Here is a 15,610-nt window from a genome sequence, read left to right as displayed (position 1 = left end):
ACTCAGCGGGGCGAACCCTATATCAAAGTTCTGCGTCATCTTTCTTCATCTTGTTTCTTCTCTGTTTTCAAGGAAATCAGTTGAATTGGAACAGACTGTAGGAAGCAAGCATTTTATTCCACCGTGCATCAAAAGAGTCTGTCCGTTCGTTCCCATTGAAGTTAGTATACTACTATCAAGATTTGTCAACCGCGCTAACCATGCGAATTGTGCTCGATAGATAAGGCTTTTCAGAACCCAAGAAACAAGCAACACAGAAAATGGCATCCCTAGACCACTCGCACGCACACTCGCACGACGCTCTCGGCGGACACGGCCACTCACATGACATTCTTGATGGGCCTGGCTCGTTCTTGAACCGCGAACAGCCGCTTTCGTTACACGAGGGGCGGGATTGGAAAGATAGGGCCTATACGATTGGCATTGGAGGGTTGGTCTTATTGTTCTTCTTTCTCTTGAGAAAAAAAAAATATATGCTGATGAGGTTTATAATAGTCCAGTGGGATCTGGGAAAACAGCGTTGATGTTGAAATTGTGTTTGGCGCTGAGGGATGAGTATAACATTGCGGCTGTGACGAATGATATCTTTACCCGGTATGTTCTTCCTCGTTTTTGAACGATGAGAACAAGACTAATAGGAATCAAAAACAGAGAAGACGCCGAATTCCTCACGCGCAACAAAGCCCTCGCCCCCGAACGCATCCAAGCCATCGAAACCGGCGGATGCCCGCACGCCGCCGTGCGCGAAGACATCAGCGCAAACCTGCTCGCCCTGCAAACCCTGCAACGCAAATTCACCACCGATTTGCTGCTCATCGAGTCCGGCGGCGATAACCTCGCAGCCAACTACTCGCGCGAGCTCGCCGATTTTATTATCTACGTGATCGACGTCGCGGGCGGTGACAAGGTGCCGCGCAAGGGCGGGCCGGGGATTACGGGTAGTGACTTGCTGGTTATCAACAAGGTTGACTTGGCTGAGGCGGTGGGTGCGGATTTGGGGGTTATGGAGCGTGATGCTGGCAATATACGTGAAGGTGGACCGACGGTGTTTGGGTCGGTCAAGCATGGCAATGGGGTGGATCATATTGTCAACTTGATTATCAGTGCGTGGAAGGCCAGTGGTGCGTATGAGCCGAGTCTGGAGAGGTGGAAGAATGGAGCAGTGCGAGGATCTGGGGCTGTTTGAATACATCAACAATCCAATGTTGAATCTAGCTGGTCAGGGGGTTATTGATCATTTCAAAGTATTGGTTTATTGTGTAAGCTCATTAATTCCAAATCCTGTCTACATGCAAAAATAACACATATATAATCATGAAAGTGCTTTTGTCTTGTATGGGTATTCATCCTCGTGATTCATCATAAAACAAAGCCAAAGCACCAACGTCTTAGGCCTCCACCTCTTCAATGGCTCGTGCCTTGCGCGGGAAAATCCTCTTGTACAAACTAATCCCAATGGAATCCTGCGGGTTGATCTTGGCATCAAAAGTAGCTTTAAAGTATCCATGAGTTCCCAGACTCTCCTTGAAAAAGCCACTGCGACCGCGCCGAGTCCAGAGCTGGAGAGCCTTGAACCAGCTGACATCTTCGGAATTGAAGAACATGTAGCGAACCGTGACGACCTTTTTGTGGATCTTGAAAGGATGTCCCGTCAAGATCGCTCGTTTGGCGACGACGCGAGAGTGGTCTGGCGCAACAACGGTGCCCGTGGCTACCAGCTCGAGGCGGTTGATTGTCTTTTCGTCCGAATCAAGCACTTCCGGGTCCTTGACGGCTTGGTTCTTGAATACTAGCACAGGCACAGCGCCCCAGGTGACGGGTCCAACAAACGAGGCTATGGCGCTGCGGCCAGGATGCAGGTAGCGGTCAAACTTGTGGACGTTGTTTGGTGTGTTGCCAGCCCCAGAGAAGATTGGGTTGACCACCAGACGGCGTGGTCCGCATTGGATGATCACTTCCTCCTTGGACTTGATCGGTTCCTCGACAGACGAGTTTACGGTAATGTTCATATTGATTACAGTGTGTTTGTGCTCATGGCGAAGGAGCGAGAACAGCGCAACTGGTGTCGGGCGGCTGCGAAGAGTGCTTGGAACGGCTTTGAGATGCACGTTAACTCGAGTTCCTGGGACAACGCCACCCATGAGAGCCTCGCGGACGAGCTTGTTCTTGATTCCCTTGTAGTCATTAAACTGCAGAAGTCGTCGCCACTCTTCTGGCTCGTACGGCCGGTCTTCCGAGGTTTCCCACATGCTGGTTTTGAGACTTTTCAATCCACGGTATTTCTGAAGCCGTTCTCTGGCAAGCACGTTCGGGTGGAGCTCGATTTCGTCGGGGAATTCCAGGTCGTTTTCTTCTTCCTTTCTACGACTAGCGCGGTACTCCTCTAGTTGTTCTGCTTCGTCCTCTGGAGAAGGATCCAAGAACACCTCCGATTGGGGGTATTCCGAAGGACCACCCTCGGTCATGGCATCGCCACGTTCGGGAAAGACGCCATCCTCTGGGCGACCTTCGGTTTCATCGACCTCCATGTCTACATCCTCGTCCTCCATGTCGACCATGTCTGACCCGGAGTCTGAGTCGTCTTCCAAGAACCAGGCGGCCTGGTAATCGGAAGTCCCTTTGGGGAGTCTTTTAGGGCGAGATGGCATGTGCGATTCATCGTCAGAGAAGTAATGGTGGTCATCAAGTAAGACACCTCGTTTCTCAGTCTCGGCATGTGATACCATGTCATCTTCCATTTCAATTTCCTCAGGCGCAACTGTCGCCATGTCGTCCTGGTCTTCTGTTGGTTGATCGAGGACCTGAGGGCTCTCTGAATCATCAATGTTCATCGCATCTTCCTTTTTGCCCTTTGGTGATGACAGTGGTGCGGCAGTGATTGAATCAACTTGGAAATCGCCCCAACCAGGTATGTGGACAATCCGGTCTGCCTTTAGGCCTTTGCCTCGAACAACACCCGTGACAGTAACGTTGCTACTGCCACTGCTAGTTTCGGGCCATTGGACATCTTGGATGAGCATCCAACTTCTGTCTTCTCTCCATCGGATGCCCTTTGGAGTTGCTGTACATAGGCCGCGGACGGCGTTGGAGCATTCTTGTCTGGAGTCTAGAGAGAGGACCTTGTCGATCGCAGGGAAGAAATGATTGATATAGGACTTCAGAGAAGCGATCACCTGGGTACGTCTCTTGGGCGGGTTCACATTATCCACCCCTTGTGCAACAACAAGCACATTGGAAATACCCTGGCTTTCAATTGACCGCAGAAGAATCTCTCCTTCGTCGGAAACCTCGACATCCGTTGGCAGAACCAAGACGACAAAGTCGGCCACACGGCATACATCCAACGCATTCATCAAGTCGTATTTCGACGGGATATAAACGAGGTTTTGTTTGAAACGATCAATGCGTACACGTGATAAACCATCATTGTTGACGTCTTGGGTCACATCGACACTCTCGTTCAAGGAACGGATGACAGCAGGAAGGTCAATTTTCTCGGACAGGGGAACGACGGCGACTTGACGAGGGGCTCCATGCTGACCGGAAAAGATGCCGACTGCGTTGGCCTTTTCCTGGTGTTTCAATTGCTGCTTCTGGCGGGCTTGGTTCTTGCGATCGAGTTTCGACATCAGCTGCTGGTGGGGGGTTTTGCGCACCCCTCGTTCTCCGCTCTCGACCTTTCCTGTGAATTTATATATTATTAGCCATGAGTCAAAAAAAAAACGGAAACCGCTCGCTAGTACCTCGATTGCGCTCTTTAACTTCGCCTTTGGTGGCGTGTTTGCTCTTGAAGCCCTTGTGCGAGGTCTTTGTTGTGCTGCGGTGGTGGTGCACCGACTGGGTGATCGGTGCCATCTTGGCACCGTCTGACCCTTTGAACCGGAATGGAATAGATGCCAGGATGAAGCGCCGAGAGATATGGGCTATCTGTTGAATGTATCTGCGCTTTGTGGTCGAGAAAAGGCTGAAATTCGGAGACTGGCCCAAAAAAATAAAATATTTAGCAGAACTGCGGGGGCCTGGCTGCCTCTAATCGATAAGAAATTATCTTGTGGCGGACAAGCGAGCGCGGCCGGGAAGGAACTCTTGGCAAGAATTTTTTTGGCCGAGCTCGAGCTAAAGTCTTTGGATTTGTCTTGTTCCCCAACACAGGCATTGCCAGTTTTTTATTTGACCTTTCAAATAAGAAAAAAAAACATCACCGCCTTGTGTGTGTCTGTTATTTTTTTTGAAAACAAAAAACAACAGTCCTGCGCCGATCCAACCATGGCTGCAGTGACAAAGTCCTCAGCGCGATCCGGCAAAAGACAATCGCCGCAAGAAATCATCGAAGCCCGAGAAGCAAAGAAGTGTGTGACGGAGGCGACGCAAAAATATGGTCGCGGTCAAGCAGTGCGACTAAAGGCCATCAAAGACAGAAAGCTCCGCGGAAATTTGCAGGCCGTCGAAGACCGATATCAAACAGCAGCGCTAAGAGCGAAAGATGCGGAGATTCTTTTGGAAAACGATGCAGGCTTTCTCGAAGCCGAAGGCGAGCTGGAGAGGACGTACAAAGTCAGACAGGACGAGATCAAGGACAACGTGGGAATCGAAGTGGCCAAGAAGGGCTTTGAGCTGAAGCTGGAGGAACTCGGTCCGTATCGCGCGGATTATACTCGGAATGGCAAGAACTTGCTGCTTGCTGGGCGAAAGGGACATGTCGCGACCATGGATTGGCGAGCTGGAAAGCTGGGCTGCGAATTGCAGCTTGGGGAAACCGTCTGGGATGCTAAATGGTTGCACAACGATCAGTTCTTCGCTGTGGCGCAAAAGAAAAACGTCTACATCTATGATCACGCCGGCGTGGAGCTCCATTGTCTCAACAAGCATATCGAGGCTAGATATCTTGAATTCCTGCCCTATCACTTCCTCTTGGCCAGTGCTGTAAGTGCCTGCTCTTTTATAACGTCTTCTTTGAAGTTACTAATGTCGATCGCTCTCGCAGGCAAACAGCGGCTTCTTAAAGTATACCGACACTTCAACCGGGCAGTTGGTTGCAGAATTGCCCACTCGCCTTGGCTCTCCTACCTCACTATGTCAAAACCCCTGGAATGCAGTGTTGCATGTCGGTCACCAGAATGGCACAGTCAGTCTGTGGTCGCCAAACTCGCAGACTCCCCTCGTAAAGGCTCTCGTCCACCGTGGTCCAGTTCGATCCATGGCCGTTGACCGTCAAGGTCGGTATATGGTCTCGACAGGGCAAGATATGCGAATGAATGTTTGGGATATACGCACCTTTAAACAAGTTCACTCATACTCTTGTTACCAACCTGGCTCGAGCGTGTCAATTAGTGATCGCGGCCTGACTGCAGTCGGCTGGGGAACACAGGTCAGCGTCTGGAAAGGTCTTTTCGACGCCGCAGCCGCCAACGAAGAAAAAGTCCAGAGCCCGTATATGGCATGGGGTGGCGATGGGCAACGCATCGAGAATGTCCGGTGGTGCCCATATGACGACGTCCTTGGTATTTCGCATGACAAGGGGTTTGCCAGCATCATTGTTCCTGGTGCAGGAGAACCCAACTTTGATGCCATGGAAGTGAACCCATACGAAAACACCAAACAACGCCAGGAGGCCGAAGTCAAGGCACTGCTGAACAAGCTGCAACCAGAGATGATTTCCTTGAACCCCGATTTCATTGGCAAAATCGACCAGGTCAGCGAGAAGAAGCTTCGTGAAGAGCGAGAAGAAGATCGGAAACCTGAAGAGGCTATTGAAAAGCTCAAGAACCGCGGCCGCGGTCGCAATAGCGCCCTCAGGAAGTACCTCCGAAAGAAGGGCAAGACGAACGTCATTGACGAGAAGCGTCTCAAAGCAGAGGCTCTGCAAAAAGAACGCAGTTCTCGACAGAACGAGTCTCTTGAACAGGAAAAAGAGCAATTGGGACCTGCTCTTGCAAGATTCGCTTCGAAGAAAGACTCGTAGATTATGTTCTTTTTTCTTTCTTTCCTCTTTCATACAGTTCACAACAACAGCACCCAGGGGTTTGTTTGAAATACCCAACCGGCTCTATGGAAAAATTTGGCGTATCGGTTGCTTAGCCTTGCATATTCGGAGTTTGGATTCTTGTGATATAGTGAATAGATGCAATTTTTATGTAATTCAATGGTCCAGATGTTATTACTTTATTGAACGGGCATCAATTGATAAATATAAATATAACCTTCATTGTATTGTATCAAAAACCAAAACGAAAACAAATCACGAAAAGTCCTCGCCCTCTTCTTCAATATTGTCTTTGATGCGAAGAAACAGGGTAGTCTTCCATTTATCTAACTTGCTCAACTGGTCGAACTGAAACAATTTATCAGCAAAGACGTCCTGTTCTCCTTGTTCGACTGCTTGAAGCAGATCGACCAAAAGTGAATGCTCTCTGGTAGAACCAAAAGAAGGGTCGGTCTCTCTGTACCATTCTAGAGCGCGGTTGGTAGCAACAAGATCCTGAGCGGCGGATTAGCAGTGTCCATCTCATAAACCCGAAAAAATACGTACGCCTGACGCAAGATGGCAGATGCCGGCTTTGAAAAAGTAGTCTTTTACCGACCACTTCATCAAGTTATTGTTGACGGAGACATTGCCGACTTTTTCATAATGTGAGATTGCCTTGGGGTACTCGCTTTCAATGGCAGCAAGGTCCGCAACCTTGAGGTAAAATTTGTTGGCGAGTCTGCAGCCCTTGGATATTAGAATTGTAATGGCGAATCGAAGATGATTTCTTTCAAACTCACGCCTCGGCATTATCACTCTCGTACCACTCGGCAGCTTTTTCATACTCCTGCAAGGCCCTTTTCGCATCTCCGATTTCAACCTCGTAGGTTTCGGCGAGGTTCTGCTGATGAGTGGCGGCTCTTCTGAAGTTTCCTTTGCCTATGTAATGTTGGATTGCGCTGGAGAGAACTCTCACTGCATCCTCGGGGTCTGTCTTGCGGTAAACCTTGAAGGCTTCGGTTAAGCTGTTGGCAGCATCGTCCGGTTCGTTAAGGTTGTTTCTCTGAACTGCAGCCGCCTTTTCAAAAGCAACTCCAGCTTCCTTGTCTAACATCCGCTCCCCTCATTAGCATGCATTCTCTGCGTTGTAGGTCTGTTTGCGCAAAACAATCGATGGTAGGAAGTTCGGCTTCACATACTCAGCTTCTGTACCCGGAAAGCATTCGCTGCTTGCACGTAAAGGTCTGCCGCATTCTCGTATTTCTCTGATCTACCTCCGAAGAAACTAAAGCCACCAGAGGCACCCTGGAGAGCTTTGTCTGCCTAAAACAGGAACAGGAAGTATGTTAGCCACGTAGTAGTTGTTGAGGGTGGAGGTTGGATTGTAGGACCTTTTGAAGCAAGGCGCGCGGATCTCCCATGTTTCCAGTTCAGCGATCAGTCAGTCCGCTTATGTTGTGATATGTTTGGACAGATATTGTAGATGGATGGACGATATTGTGACGCAGGAGGAACTGAGCCCACCTCGGTGATAGCGGGGTCTTATCGGCCCTTGCCACTGGACCACGGGCTCACCGCCTTTGCCGCTGCCGACTAAGCTTTATGGGGAGCTTGACTCTTGTTCCTTGCTATATACAGAAAAAAAAAACAAAAGCAAAAAGAATTGTTGTCTCAAAGCGTTCCTATTTCTCTCTTAGTATTATCATTCTCAATGCCTCGTGCACGGCTACAATTGAACGGGCCCAGCCCATTTCGCCTGGTCTACGGTCAGCTACGGGCTCCCTCCAATTTGCGATTTTATTCCGGACCGCCCAAGTCTACGAGCGAAGATATAGCTGCCCTTTTGGATAAACCGACATGGTCCGTTCGATCCCTCATACCTAGCAATGATGCCCTCGAAAAAACCCCCTCGGTCACTCCGGGAAAGCTTCGTCACCTGCTCCGGCTTTCCGCGCTCCCAGAGCCAGTTGACGAGGCAGAGGAAGCCGCGATGCTGAAGACCCTCGAGTCGCAAATTCACTTTGTACGAGAAATACAACGCGTCGATGCCAAAGACGTGCCGCCTTTACGTGCCATTCGCGACGAGAGCCAGGAAGCTATCGAAGAAAGCAGAATCGGACTGAAACAATTGGAAGCCGCCTTGGCTAAGGAAAAGGTGGTCGGCCGAAATAACAAGATACAACGTGTTGCAACCGAAAATAATACGACACCTGATAGCGATCAATGGGATGGAAACGCGTTAGGAGCAGCTACCAAAACCATTGGGAAGTATTTTGTGGTCCAAAATCGCAAATGAGAAGCGAAGCGGCTCGGCGGGACTTTCACTGCCTAGGCTCCCGTCCAGCCCCATCTCGCCTTATGACGCAACTTGTCCACGACACTACCCTAACCCTCGCTGCGCCTTAACCCATTGCATTATACTGCATGAAAGAGTGAAAAATAACCATCGTTTATCGCTATACTTGTGCTGTGTGATTACACAATGGATTTTCATGCTCGCAAGCATGACACTGCGGACAACAACAACAACAACAAGGAAGAGCAGAGCTTATCCTCCCTGCTGGACGACTCACAACGTGGTTCTTTGATGGTCTTGATCTCGGAAATCCTGGAACACATGCGAAAGATTGTTTTTGACAATTTCGAGGCTCCACACACTGCGCCGACTTCGAAAAAACGTCCCAACGATGATGCTCCGCCCGACTCGGAATCCCAGGAATCGTCTAATAACGATCAACAGAGCCAGTCAAGCCAGCCAAGCCAGCCAGCACCCCCTGGCATTGACGCAAAGTCAGAAGCCGAAGCACTTAGGTATTTTGATGACTGGCGAGATTCTGTGATATTGCGCGTCGGAGAGGTCTTGAACGAAAGGAAAGAGCCGATCAATAAAACGACACCTGGGGAGCGAGATGCTGCCGAATCCAAGGAAGAACCCCCTAGTAGACTGCGAGACGTCTATCGCCCGTTCGAAAACTCGCTTCAGAGCCTACATAAAGCAGAGAAACTTTTAATCCTTCACTCTTTACTACTCCTGCTTCTAAGCCTCCAGCACTACAACGCTTACTCAAGGGTCCTTCTGTTACACATCACGTCGAGTCTAGATCTTCCGTTGAAATACTTGAATGATGATGAGGCAAAAGTTGCTCGTGGTCTATTAGATGCCGCTATGGTGATGACTGCGGACGAAGAGGCGAAGAAGAAAGCAGAAGAAAACCGCGGTATGCGGAAATGGAAAGTTGGATTTGCCACAGTGGCTGGAGCAGCGCTTATCGGTATTACTGGCGGTCTTGCAGCGCCTTTGGTAGCTGCAGGCCTCGGCACAATCATGGGTGGATTGGGTCTGGGAGGCACAATCGCTGCTACGTATCTTGGTGCTCTCGCCAGTAGTGGAGTTGTTGTTGGTGGCTTATTTGGGGCGTATGGTGGAAGGATGACCGGACGAATGATGGATCGATATGCTCGGGAAGTCGAAGATTTTGCATTCATCCCAACACGTGGGACGCGAAAGAATTTCACAGATGAGAAGCAAGCTGCAAAGGAAGACCATCGCCTAAGAGTCACTGTGGGCATCACTGGCTGGGCAACGGAAGAAGATCACATTGTCTTGCCATGGCGAGTCATCGATGCCGACTCAGAAGTCTTTGCTTTACGATGGGAGTATGAAGCGTTGTTGAATTTAGGTAACTCGATGCGCACACTCGTGACTACAGCAGCATGGAAAGTCGCAAGCCACCAAATACTAGTGCGAACTATTTTCGCAGGCATCATGAGTGCCGTGTTCCTGCCCCTGGGCTTGACAAGGCTTGCCAAGATAGCAGCAAACCCATTCAACGTCGCTATCGCCCGAGCCGATAAAGCCGGGGAAGTCCTGGCGGATGCGCTGATCAACAAAGCCCAGGGTGAACGTCCTGTTACCTTGATCGGATACTCGCTGGGTTCCCGAGTGATCTATTCCTGCTTGCGCAGCCTGGCTAAACGACACGCATACGGCTTGATCGAGTCTGCCATCCTGATCGGATCGCCCATTCCGGCAGACACTGTTGAATGGCAACTGATGCGCACTGCTGTCAGCGGCCGGCTCGTCAATGTGTTCTCCGAAAACGACTCTGTCCTTGCCCTTCTGTACCGGGCCACCCATCTCGAGGTCGATATTTCCGGTCTCCAGTCCGTCAAGGGCGTGCCGACTGTGGAAAACATCAACGTCAGCGACAAAGTCGACGGCCACCTCCGCTACCAGTTTCTTGTCGGCAAGATTTTGGAAGATATTGGCTTCGAGGAAATCGACCAGGTCCAACTGGCCAAGGAAAAGGACCTTCTGAACGCTCAAGACCAGGAAATTGAACAAGAACAAGCAAACAACCAGCGCAAGCGAGAAGCCAAAATGTCGTCAATTCGTCGTAAACCAGTCGGGGAATCGGCCAAAGATAGTGGACAGGAAGCTCCGCCTCCAACACTACCACCACGGCCACAACTACAACCACCGCAACCACCACAGCCCCCCGCCAAAGATGACGCTGCAGCCGAGAGCGACGAAGAGGAAGAGAAGTTGAATTACATTACCATGCTGGATGAGGAAGAAGAAGATCAAATCCAGCGCGATATCGCCCGGCGCACTCAGGAGCAGATGCTCAATCGCAAGATGCGGCAGACAAAGATTAATGGCCCGGGTGAAAGATCTCGACGAGAAGATCGGGGGTGAATACGAAGTTTATCTACATCGTATAGAAAAGAATTTTGACCATCAATTGATGTTTCATTCAAAATATCGGGCAAGCTATCTGGCTACCTAATGCAAGAGATATCAATATATGTACTCAAAAATGCAACCGCTGTCCAAGAATATAACAAGTAGAGACATTGAAAAGAAAAGACATTTGAAGACAAAACAACAATATAAAACTCCGGGATCGACAACTCCAAGAAACACAAAACCCAAAACCAAATACTACCAACTGAGAAATCAGTCTCAATGTTGCCAAACCTATATTTCCATCACTTCGTACTTCCATATATGGCAACTGTCGTCCAAAATTCGTATCGCGATGGGCAGTTTAAGAAAAACCTTCAAAAAATTTAAAGCCCAGCAAAACGAGCCCAGCCCGCAGCTCGGCCTTGCGAGGTCTTCTTCTCCGGCGTGCCCTCGTCAGCCTCAGCCTCAGCAACAGCAACGCCTCCGCGGCCTTCCTCTGCGACTTTCCCACTCACGTCGCGCCGACGACCAACTCCGAGACCAGAGATGTAATCACTGTACGAACTTGAGCCAATGCCCAACTGGAACCCAGCGCCGAGATCAACGCCCGAATTGCTAACAACTCGGCCCTTGCGGTCGTCGGTGTCTTTTTTATTATTGTTGCTGTCTGGGTTGGCTTTCAGCAGCTTGGACCTGCGTTTCGGGGTTGTTAGGACTGGGGGTTCGCGGCTTTCGTCGTCGCTGCTCTCGTTGGCAGAGATATCTTCGTCTTCCTTGATTTTGACAGACTCGTAAGCCGATTTGCTGGATTTGCGTCCCCACGACATGATGCTACCAAAGGATTTTGGTTGTGATTCCTTGACCTTTGGTAGGGAAATTTCCTTTTTGTTGTTTGACTGATTGTCGGCTGAAATATTGGGAATGTCGGTGAGAACGGCACGACGAAGACTAGACTTTCTGCTTGTTGGCACTGGGACTTCAGAGTCCTCTTTGGGTTGTGGAGTGGGAGGGTTCATTCCCAAGGGGTTATTCATCGGCTTGGACAGGTAGTTGGTGATATCTTCCTCCAGGTTTTCCTTGTCCGCAAACATAGAATACTCGAGATGTTCGTCATCCGCCTCCAAAACTGCATATTCACCACGAGCTTTAGCTTGAGGAACACTGCTTTCAACACGACCGAACTTGGGCACTGGACCAAGCCAGTTTCCGGCGCCATTGTACGTGGATGGTGGAGCAACATCGGTGGTCAGAAGAGGACTTGGCCGGCGAGCAACGTCCTCATCGCCATTAAGAGAAGGTGTGCGTGATGGATAAGCTACCCAGTTGTTGGAATCCTCCGACGGAGCTGGACTGCTCCATCGGAAATTGGTAGGTACAAAATTGTTCCTGGTGGGGAGAAGTACAGGCGCATCGACGACAACTGAGTTTGGTCGTGACGGTGAATCCTGGGACCTCTGAGCAGGGGTTTCGGTTGGTTGGTTAGCTAGACTGGCCCGTTCACCTAGTGCACTCTGCTGAGCTCGCATGTTCGATTGAGAAGTGCGATGAGATTGAGTAGATGTTGGTCGGGGCTCGTTCACGACGCTGTTTGACGATTGCTGTCTTGTGTGCGTGAACGGGATGGTCCGCGGTGCTGGCACAGCTTCTACCGGGTCCTCCAAGTGGGATTTGACGCTGAAATAAGCCGAGTCCAATGTGCTACTGCTCATGTGCTTTTCGGTAATTGCCGACTTTGGCCGCTTGCTCCTGCTGCTCCGCTTGGGGGAACGGGCTGTGAGGTTATCCTCTAGCGGGTTCATATCAGGCGGAAGCTTGGTGATTTGCCTGAAGACGACGGCCAAGTAGACAGAGATGCCAAATGAGAGCAAATGCAAGCCGCCACATACTGCACTGGCAAAGAAAAAAATCTCTAGGATGTAGTGTTGGATGTCTGCATTGTTGAAAAGCGTGCCCCAGCCATAAGCGTTCTCATGCTCTTGCTCGAAAGCGATAAAGCTAGTAAATGCGTAGAATGGGACCAAACCGGTATCTATGCAAGAGGCAAAGAGGTGGTAGCTAGAAGAAGATGCTGGGGGACGAGACGCAGGGGATCGTGCGAGGTGATAGACTGCATATAGAGTGTGAAGGATGGCTACGGCGGGCTATAACGGTCTTGTCAGAGGGTTTATTAGTAGAATGTGATGGGAGATGTCAAGCTTACTGCAACACGAATAATCCACCCCAGAGCAACGCCTGTGTGGTTGATACTAATGACGCAAAACAGAATACTAAGAGCTCCAAGGAACTGGACAAGTCGAAACAAAAGCTGGAATATTCTTGTCCGCTTTACCCGGGCCTTGGTATACGGACTCATAGGAATATAAGGTGTACTTTGATGGGGAGCCCCCCACTGATAAACTGCTGTCAGCAAGCGACTTTCATTTTATAAAATCAGACTGAACATACCGAGTCGGGATGACGGTTGAAGCCGACCAGCGGCCCCTCTTGATGATGCCTCGGTGGTCGAGGGGCTCTGCTGTGGTCGGTCACGACTTTGGGGTTAAAGCCACCGGTCATAGTGTCGTTAAAAGACCACTGCGATGGCGGATCATAGAGGAATGGAGGGGATCCAGCTCCACCCATGGTGGCGGAATGCGATCGAGAGAGAGATCTGGGGTTAAGGAATGTGTAAAATGGATAAGGATATGTTAGACCTCAAACGAATGATGCGATAACTAATGGACAATGCATTGACGGTTGTGGCATTCCACGGCAAGAGGCGTTTTTGCAGTGAGTATTATTGTCGGTTGCATCGGGGGAAGCGAGGGCGGGCGAAGATCAAAGATAGGGCTGAGCAGTGTTTGGGTCGCCGTGTTGACCGGGCGACGCGATAAGATAAAGCACGGTGCACGTGCCCCGGTTCGCGCCGACCACGGGAAAAAGCGAGGAACATCCGACCCCATGATGCAACCAAGAACCACCAAGCCATGAGCGTCTCGCCTGCGTCATTTCTGTGCTCGCGATGCGCGCCCCGGAGCCTTCGATTATTGCGCCGATCTCCCTTCCGAGGCCTCAATGCGTACACCACGACGGCCGCTGCTCCCCAGCATGATCGACCGTTTAGAGTTGCCGTCATCGGCTCCGGCCCGGCAGGCTTCTATGCAAGCTATCGGCTGCTTTCAAAGGCAGATGATGCGGTAGTGGACATGTATGAAAAGTTGCCGGTGCCGTTTGGCCTGGTCAGATATGGGGTGGCTCCAGATCATCCAGAGGTCAAGGTATTTGTTCCGGTCCATGTGTACCGGCCGAAATTTTATACTAACTTTACTGTTTTCTTTAGAATTGCGAGGAAAAATTTACAGAAGTTGCCTCGTCTCCGAGGTTTAACTTTATTGGCAACACTGCCGTAGGCTCTCAGCTGCCTTTCGAAACACTTAAACCACACTACGATGCAATCTTGTTCTCTTACGGGGCGTCCGAGGACCGGGAGCTGGGGATTCCTGGGGAAGATGCTTGCAAGAATGTCCTGTCCGCAAGGGCTTTTGTAGGCTGGTACAATGGCCTCCCAGAATACCGTGATCTGTCTCCTGATCTCACATCTGGGGAGCATGCTGTTGTTGTCGGACAGGGTAACGTTGCGCTCGACGTGGCACGGATTCTATTGTCGGACGTGGATGCATTGCACAAAACGGATATTTCAGAGCACGCTTTGGAAGCGTTGGCGAAGAGTAAGGTCAAACGGGTTCGAGTTGTGGGCCGACGGGGTCCCATGCAGGTGCGTCAATTATATTTCAGATATGAAGGCAATTGACACTGATTCTGGTATAGGCGGCGTTTACAATCAAAGAAGCCCGTGAGCTTCTTCAGCTTCCTTCGGTTTCGTTTGATCCGATTCGAAAGGAACTGATGCCTCCAGATGAAGTGGTTGCGACCATTCCACGGGCCCAAAAGCGTCTCATACAGCTTCTGGCCAAGGGGTCTTCAAACGATGCCAGAGCTACCAGCAAATCCTGGTCTCTTGACTTCCTCCTTTCTCCACACTCTTTGCACTGGTCACCTGTGTATCCCTACAGACTATCTCACGCCAAATTCACTCGCAATGACATAGACTCGGGGGACCCATTTGCTCCAGATGCCAAGGTTAAACCTCACACCTTGTCAAACGGCCGGCCGGCCGAGGTGAACATCCCCTGCAACATATTTTTCCGCAGCATTGGCTACAAGTCGCTGCCTCTTCCGGGATTTGACTATTTAGGAATTCAATTCGATCACCGTCGAGGCATTATCCCCAATGACGGGTTTGGGCGAGTGACTAGCTCTTCCGAAGCTGCCGAAGACAGCAAGACGCCGCTGGACAATACACACATATCTCACATACCAGGCCTGTACTGTGCCGGCTGGGTCAAACGGGGCCCCACGGGCGTGATTGCCTCTACGATGATGGACGCCTTTGGCACGGCAGATTCTATCGCGGCAGATTGGGAGGCGCAGTCGAAGGGCAGTGGCGAGGGGCGAATCTCGTTCCTAAACTCTACCTCTGGGGGAAGCAGTGGTCTTGGGTGGGAAGGCGTCCGCACAGAGGCTCAGCAGAAAGGACTCCTGCCGACCTCGTGGGAGGACTGGCAGCGGATCGACGCCGTGGAGAGAGAAAGGGGCAAGGAGAAGGGGAAGATACGCGAAAAGTTTGCTCGCGTTGCAGATATGCTAAATGTTGTACGATAACTTTTACGCAGTCGTATACATGTAAATAGATTGTTTGTATCATATATAATTTTTACGCGTTGGCAATGATTCATGTCAACTATCTATCGCTACTATTATTATTCCAATTTCCAGTCATCAATTGATCCTTTTGACAACACTATAAAACCAATAGTTTGGAATTGGCTACTGAATACGACAACGGCCCGACATCCCCGCCTCAGAGACGGGGGGAAATAAACGGGCTCATACGACCTATACGCTTCAGCAAACAC

At 50.4% G+C, this 15,610-nt stretch overlaps 8 protein-coding genes across 8 annotated transcripts; 5 read left to right on the top strand and 3 right to left on the bottom strand.

Annotated features, from left to right (window-relative positions):
• Nucleotides 1-260: 260 nt before the first annotated feature.
• Nucleotides 261-1,186, top strand: TRUGW13939_07091 (uncharacterized protein; the record flags this gene model as incomplete). Its single annotated transcript, XM_035490233.1, has 3 exons — nucleotides 261-430; nucleotides 496-594; nucleotides 652-1,186. 3 exons carry the CDS (start codon nucleotides 261-263, stop codon nucleotides 1,184-1,186), a joined length of 804 nt encoding a protein of 267 aa, XP_035346126.1.
• A 202-nt stretch (nucleotides 1,187-1,388) lies between these two features.
• Nucleotides 1,389-3,855, bottom strand: TRUGW13939_07090 (uncharacterized protein; the record flags this gene model as incomplete). Its single annotated transcript, XM_035490232.1, has 2 exons — nucleotides 1,389-3,682; nucleotides 3,744-3,855. 2 exons carry the CDS (start codon nucleotides 3,853-3,855, stop codon nucleotides 1,389-1,391), a joined length of 2,406 nt encoding a protein of 801 aa, XP_035346125.1.
• A 411-nt stretch (nucleotides 3,856-4,266) lies between these two features.
• TRUGW13939_07089 (uncharacterized protein) lies at nucleotides 4,267-5,962 on the top strand (the record flags this gene model as incomplete). Its single annotated transcript, XM_035490231.1, has 2 exons — nucleotides 4,267-4,923; nucleotides 4,985-5,962. The coding sequence occupies 2 exons, from the start codon at nucleotides 4,267-4,269 to the stop codon at nucleotides 5,960-5,962; spliced, it is 1,635 nt and encodes a 544-aa protein (XP_035346124.1).
• A 276-nt stretch (nucleotides 5,963-6,238) lies between these two features.
• Nucleotides 6,239-7,386, bottom strand: TRUGW13939_07088 (uncharacterized protein; the record flags this gene model as incomplete). The annotated part of the gene is made up of 5 exons (XM_035490230.1): nucleotides 6,239-6,478; nucleotides 6,530-6,704; nucleotides 6,766-7,072; nucleotides 7,165-7,288; nucleotides 7,357-7,386. The coding sequence occupies 5 exons, from the start codon at nucleotides 7,384-7,386 to the stop codon at nucleotides 6,239-6,241; spliced, it is 876 nt and encodes a 291-aa protein (XP_035346123.1).
• A 290-nt stretch (nucleotides 7,387-7,676) lies between these two features.
• TRUGW13939_07087 (uncharacterized protein) lies at nucleotides 7,677-8,261 on the top strand (the record flags this gene model as incomplete). Its single annotated transcript, XM_035490229.1, has 1 exon — nucleotides 7,677-8,261. The coding sequence occupies one exon, from the start codon at nucleotides 7,677-7,679 to the stop codon at nucleotides 8,259-8,261; it is 585 nt and encodes a 194-aa protein (XP_035346122.1).
• Nucleotides 8,262-8,447: 186 nt separating this feature from the next.
• On the top strand, nucleotides 8,448-10,664 carry TRUGW13939_07086 (uncharacterized protein; the record flags this gene model as incomplete). The annotated part of the gene is made up of 1 exon (XM_035490228.1): nucleotides 8,448-10,664. The coding sequence occupies one exon, from the start codon at nucleotides 8,448-8,450 to the stop codon at nucleotides 10,662-10,664; it is 2,217 nt and encodes a 738-aa protein (XP_035346121.1).
• Nucleotides 10,665-11,038: 374 nt separating this feature from the next.
• On the bottom strand, nucleotides 11,039-13,277 carry TRUGW13939_07085 (uncharacterized protein; the record flags this gene model as incomplete). Its single annotated transcript, XM_035490227.1, has 3 exons — nucleotides 11,039-12,796; nucleotides 12,856-13,044; nucleotides 13,101-13,277. 3 exons carry the CDS (start codon nucleotides 13,275-13,277, stop codon nucleotides 11,039-11,041), a joined length of 2,124 nt encoding a protein of 707 aa, XP_035346120.1.
• A 344-nt stretch (nucleotides 13,278-13,621) lies between these two features.
• On the top strand, nucleotides 13,622-15,356 carry TRUGW13939_07084 (uncharacterized protein; the record flags this gene model as incomplete). The annotated part of the gene is made up of 3 exons (XM_035490226.1): nucleotides 13,622-13,912; nucleotides 13,975-14,409; nucleotides 14,463-15,356. The coding sequence occupies 3 exons, from the start codon at nucleotides 13,622-13,624 to the stop codon at nucleotides 15,354-15,356; spliced, it is 1,620 nt and encodes a 539-aa protein (XP_035346119.1).
• Nucleotides 15,357-15,610: the final 254 nt, after the last annotated feature.

The sequence above is a fragment of the Talaromyces rugulosus genome, chromosome IV (genome assembly GCF_013368755.1).
Source record: "Talaromyces rugulosus chromosome IV, complete sequence".
Lineage (NCBI taxonomy): Eukaryota > Fungi > Ascomycota > Eurotiomycetes > Eurotiales > Trichocomaceae > Talaromyces > Talaromyces rugulosus.
Note: the sequence above shows the minus strand (reverse complement) of the source record. Positions and strands in the feature narration are given on the sequence as shown.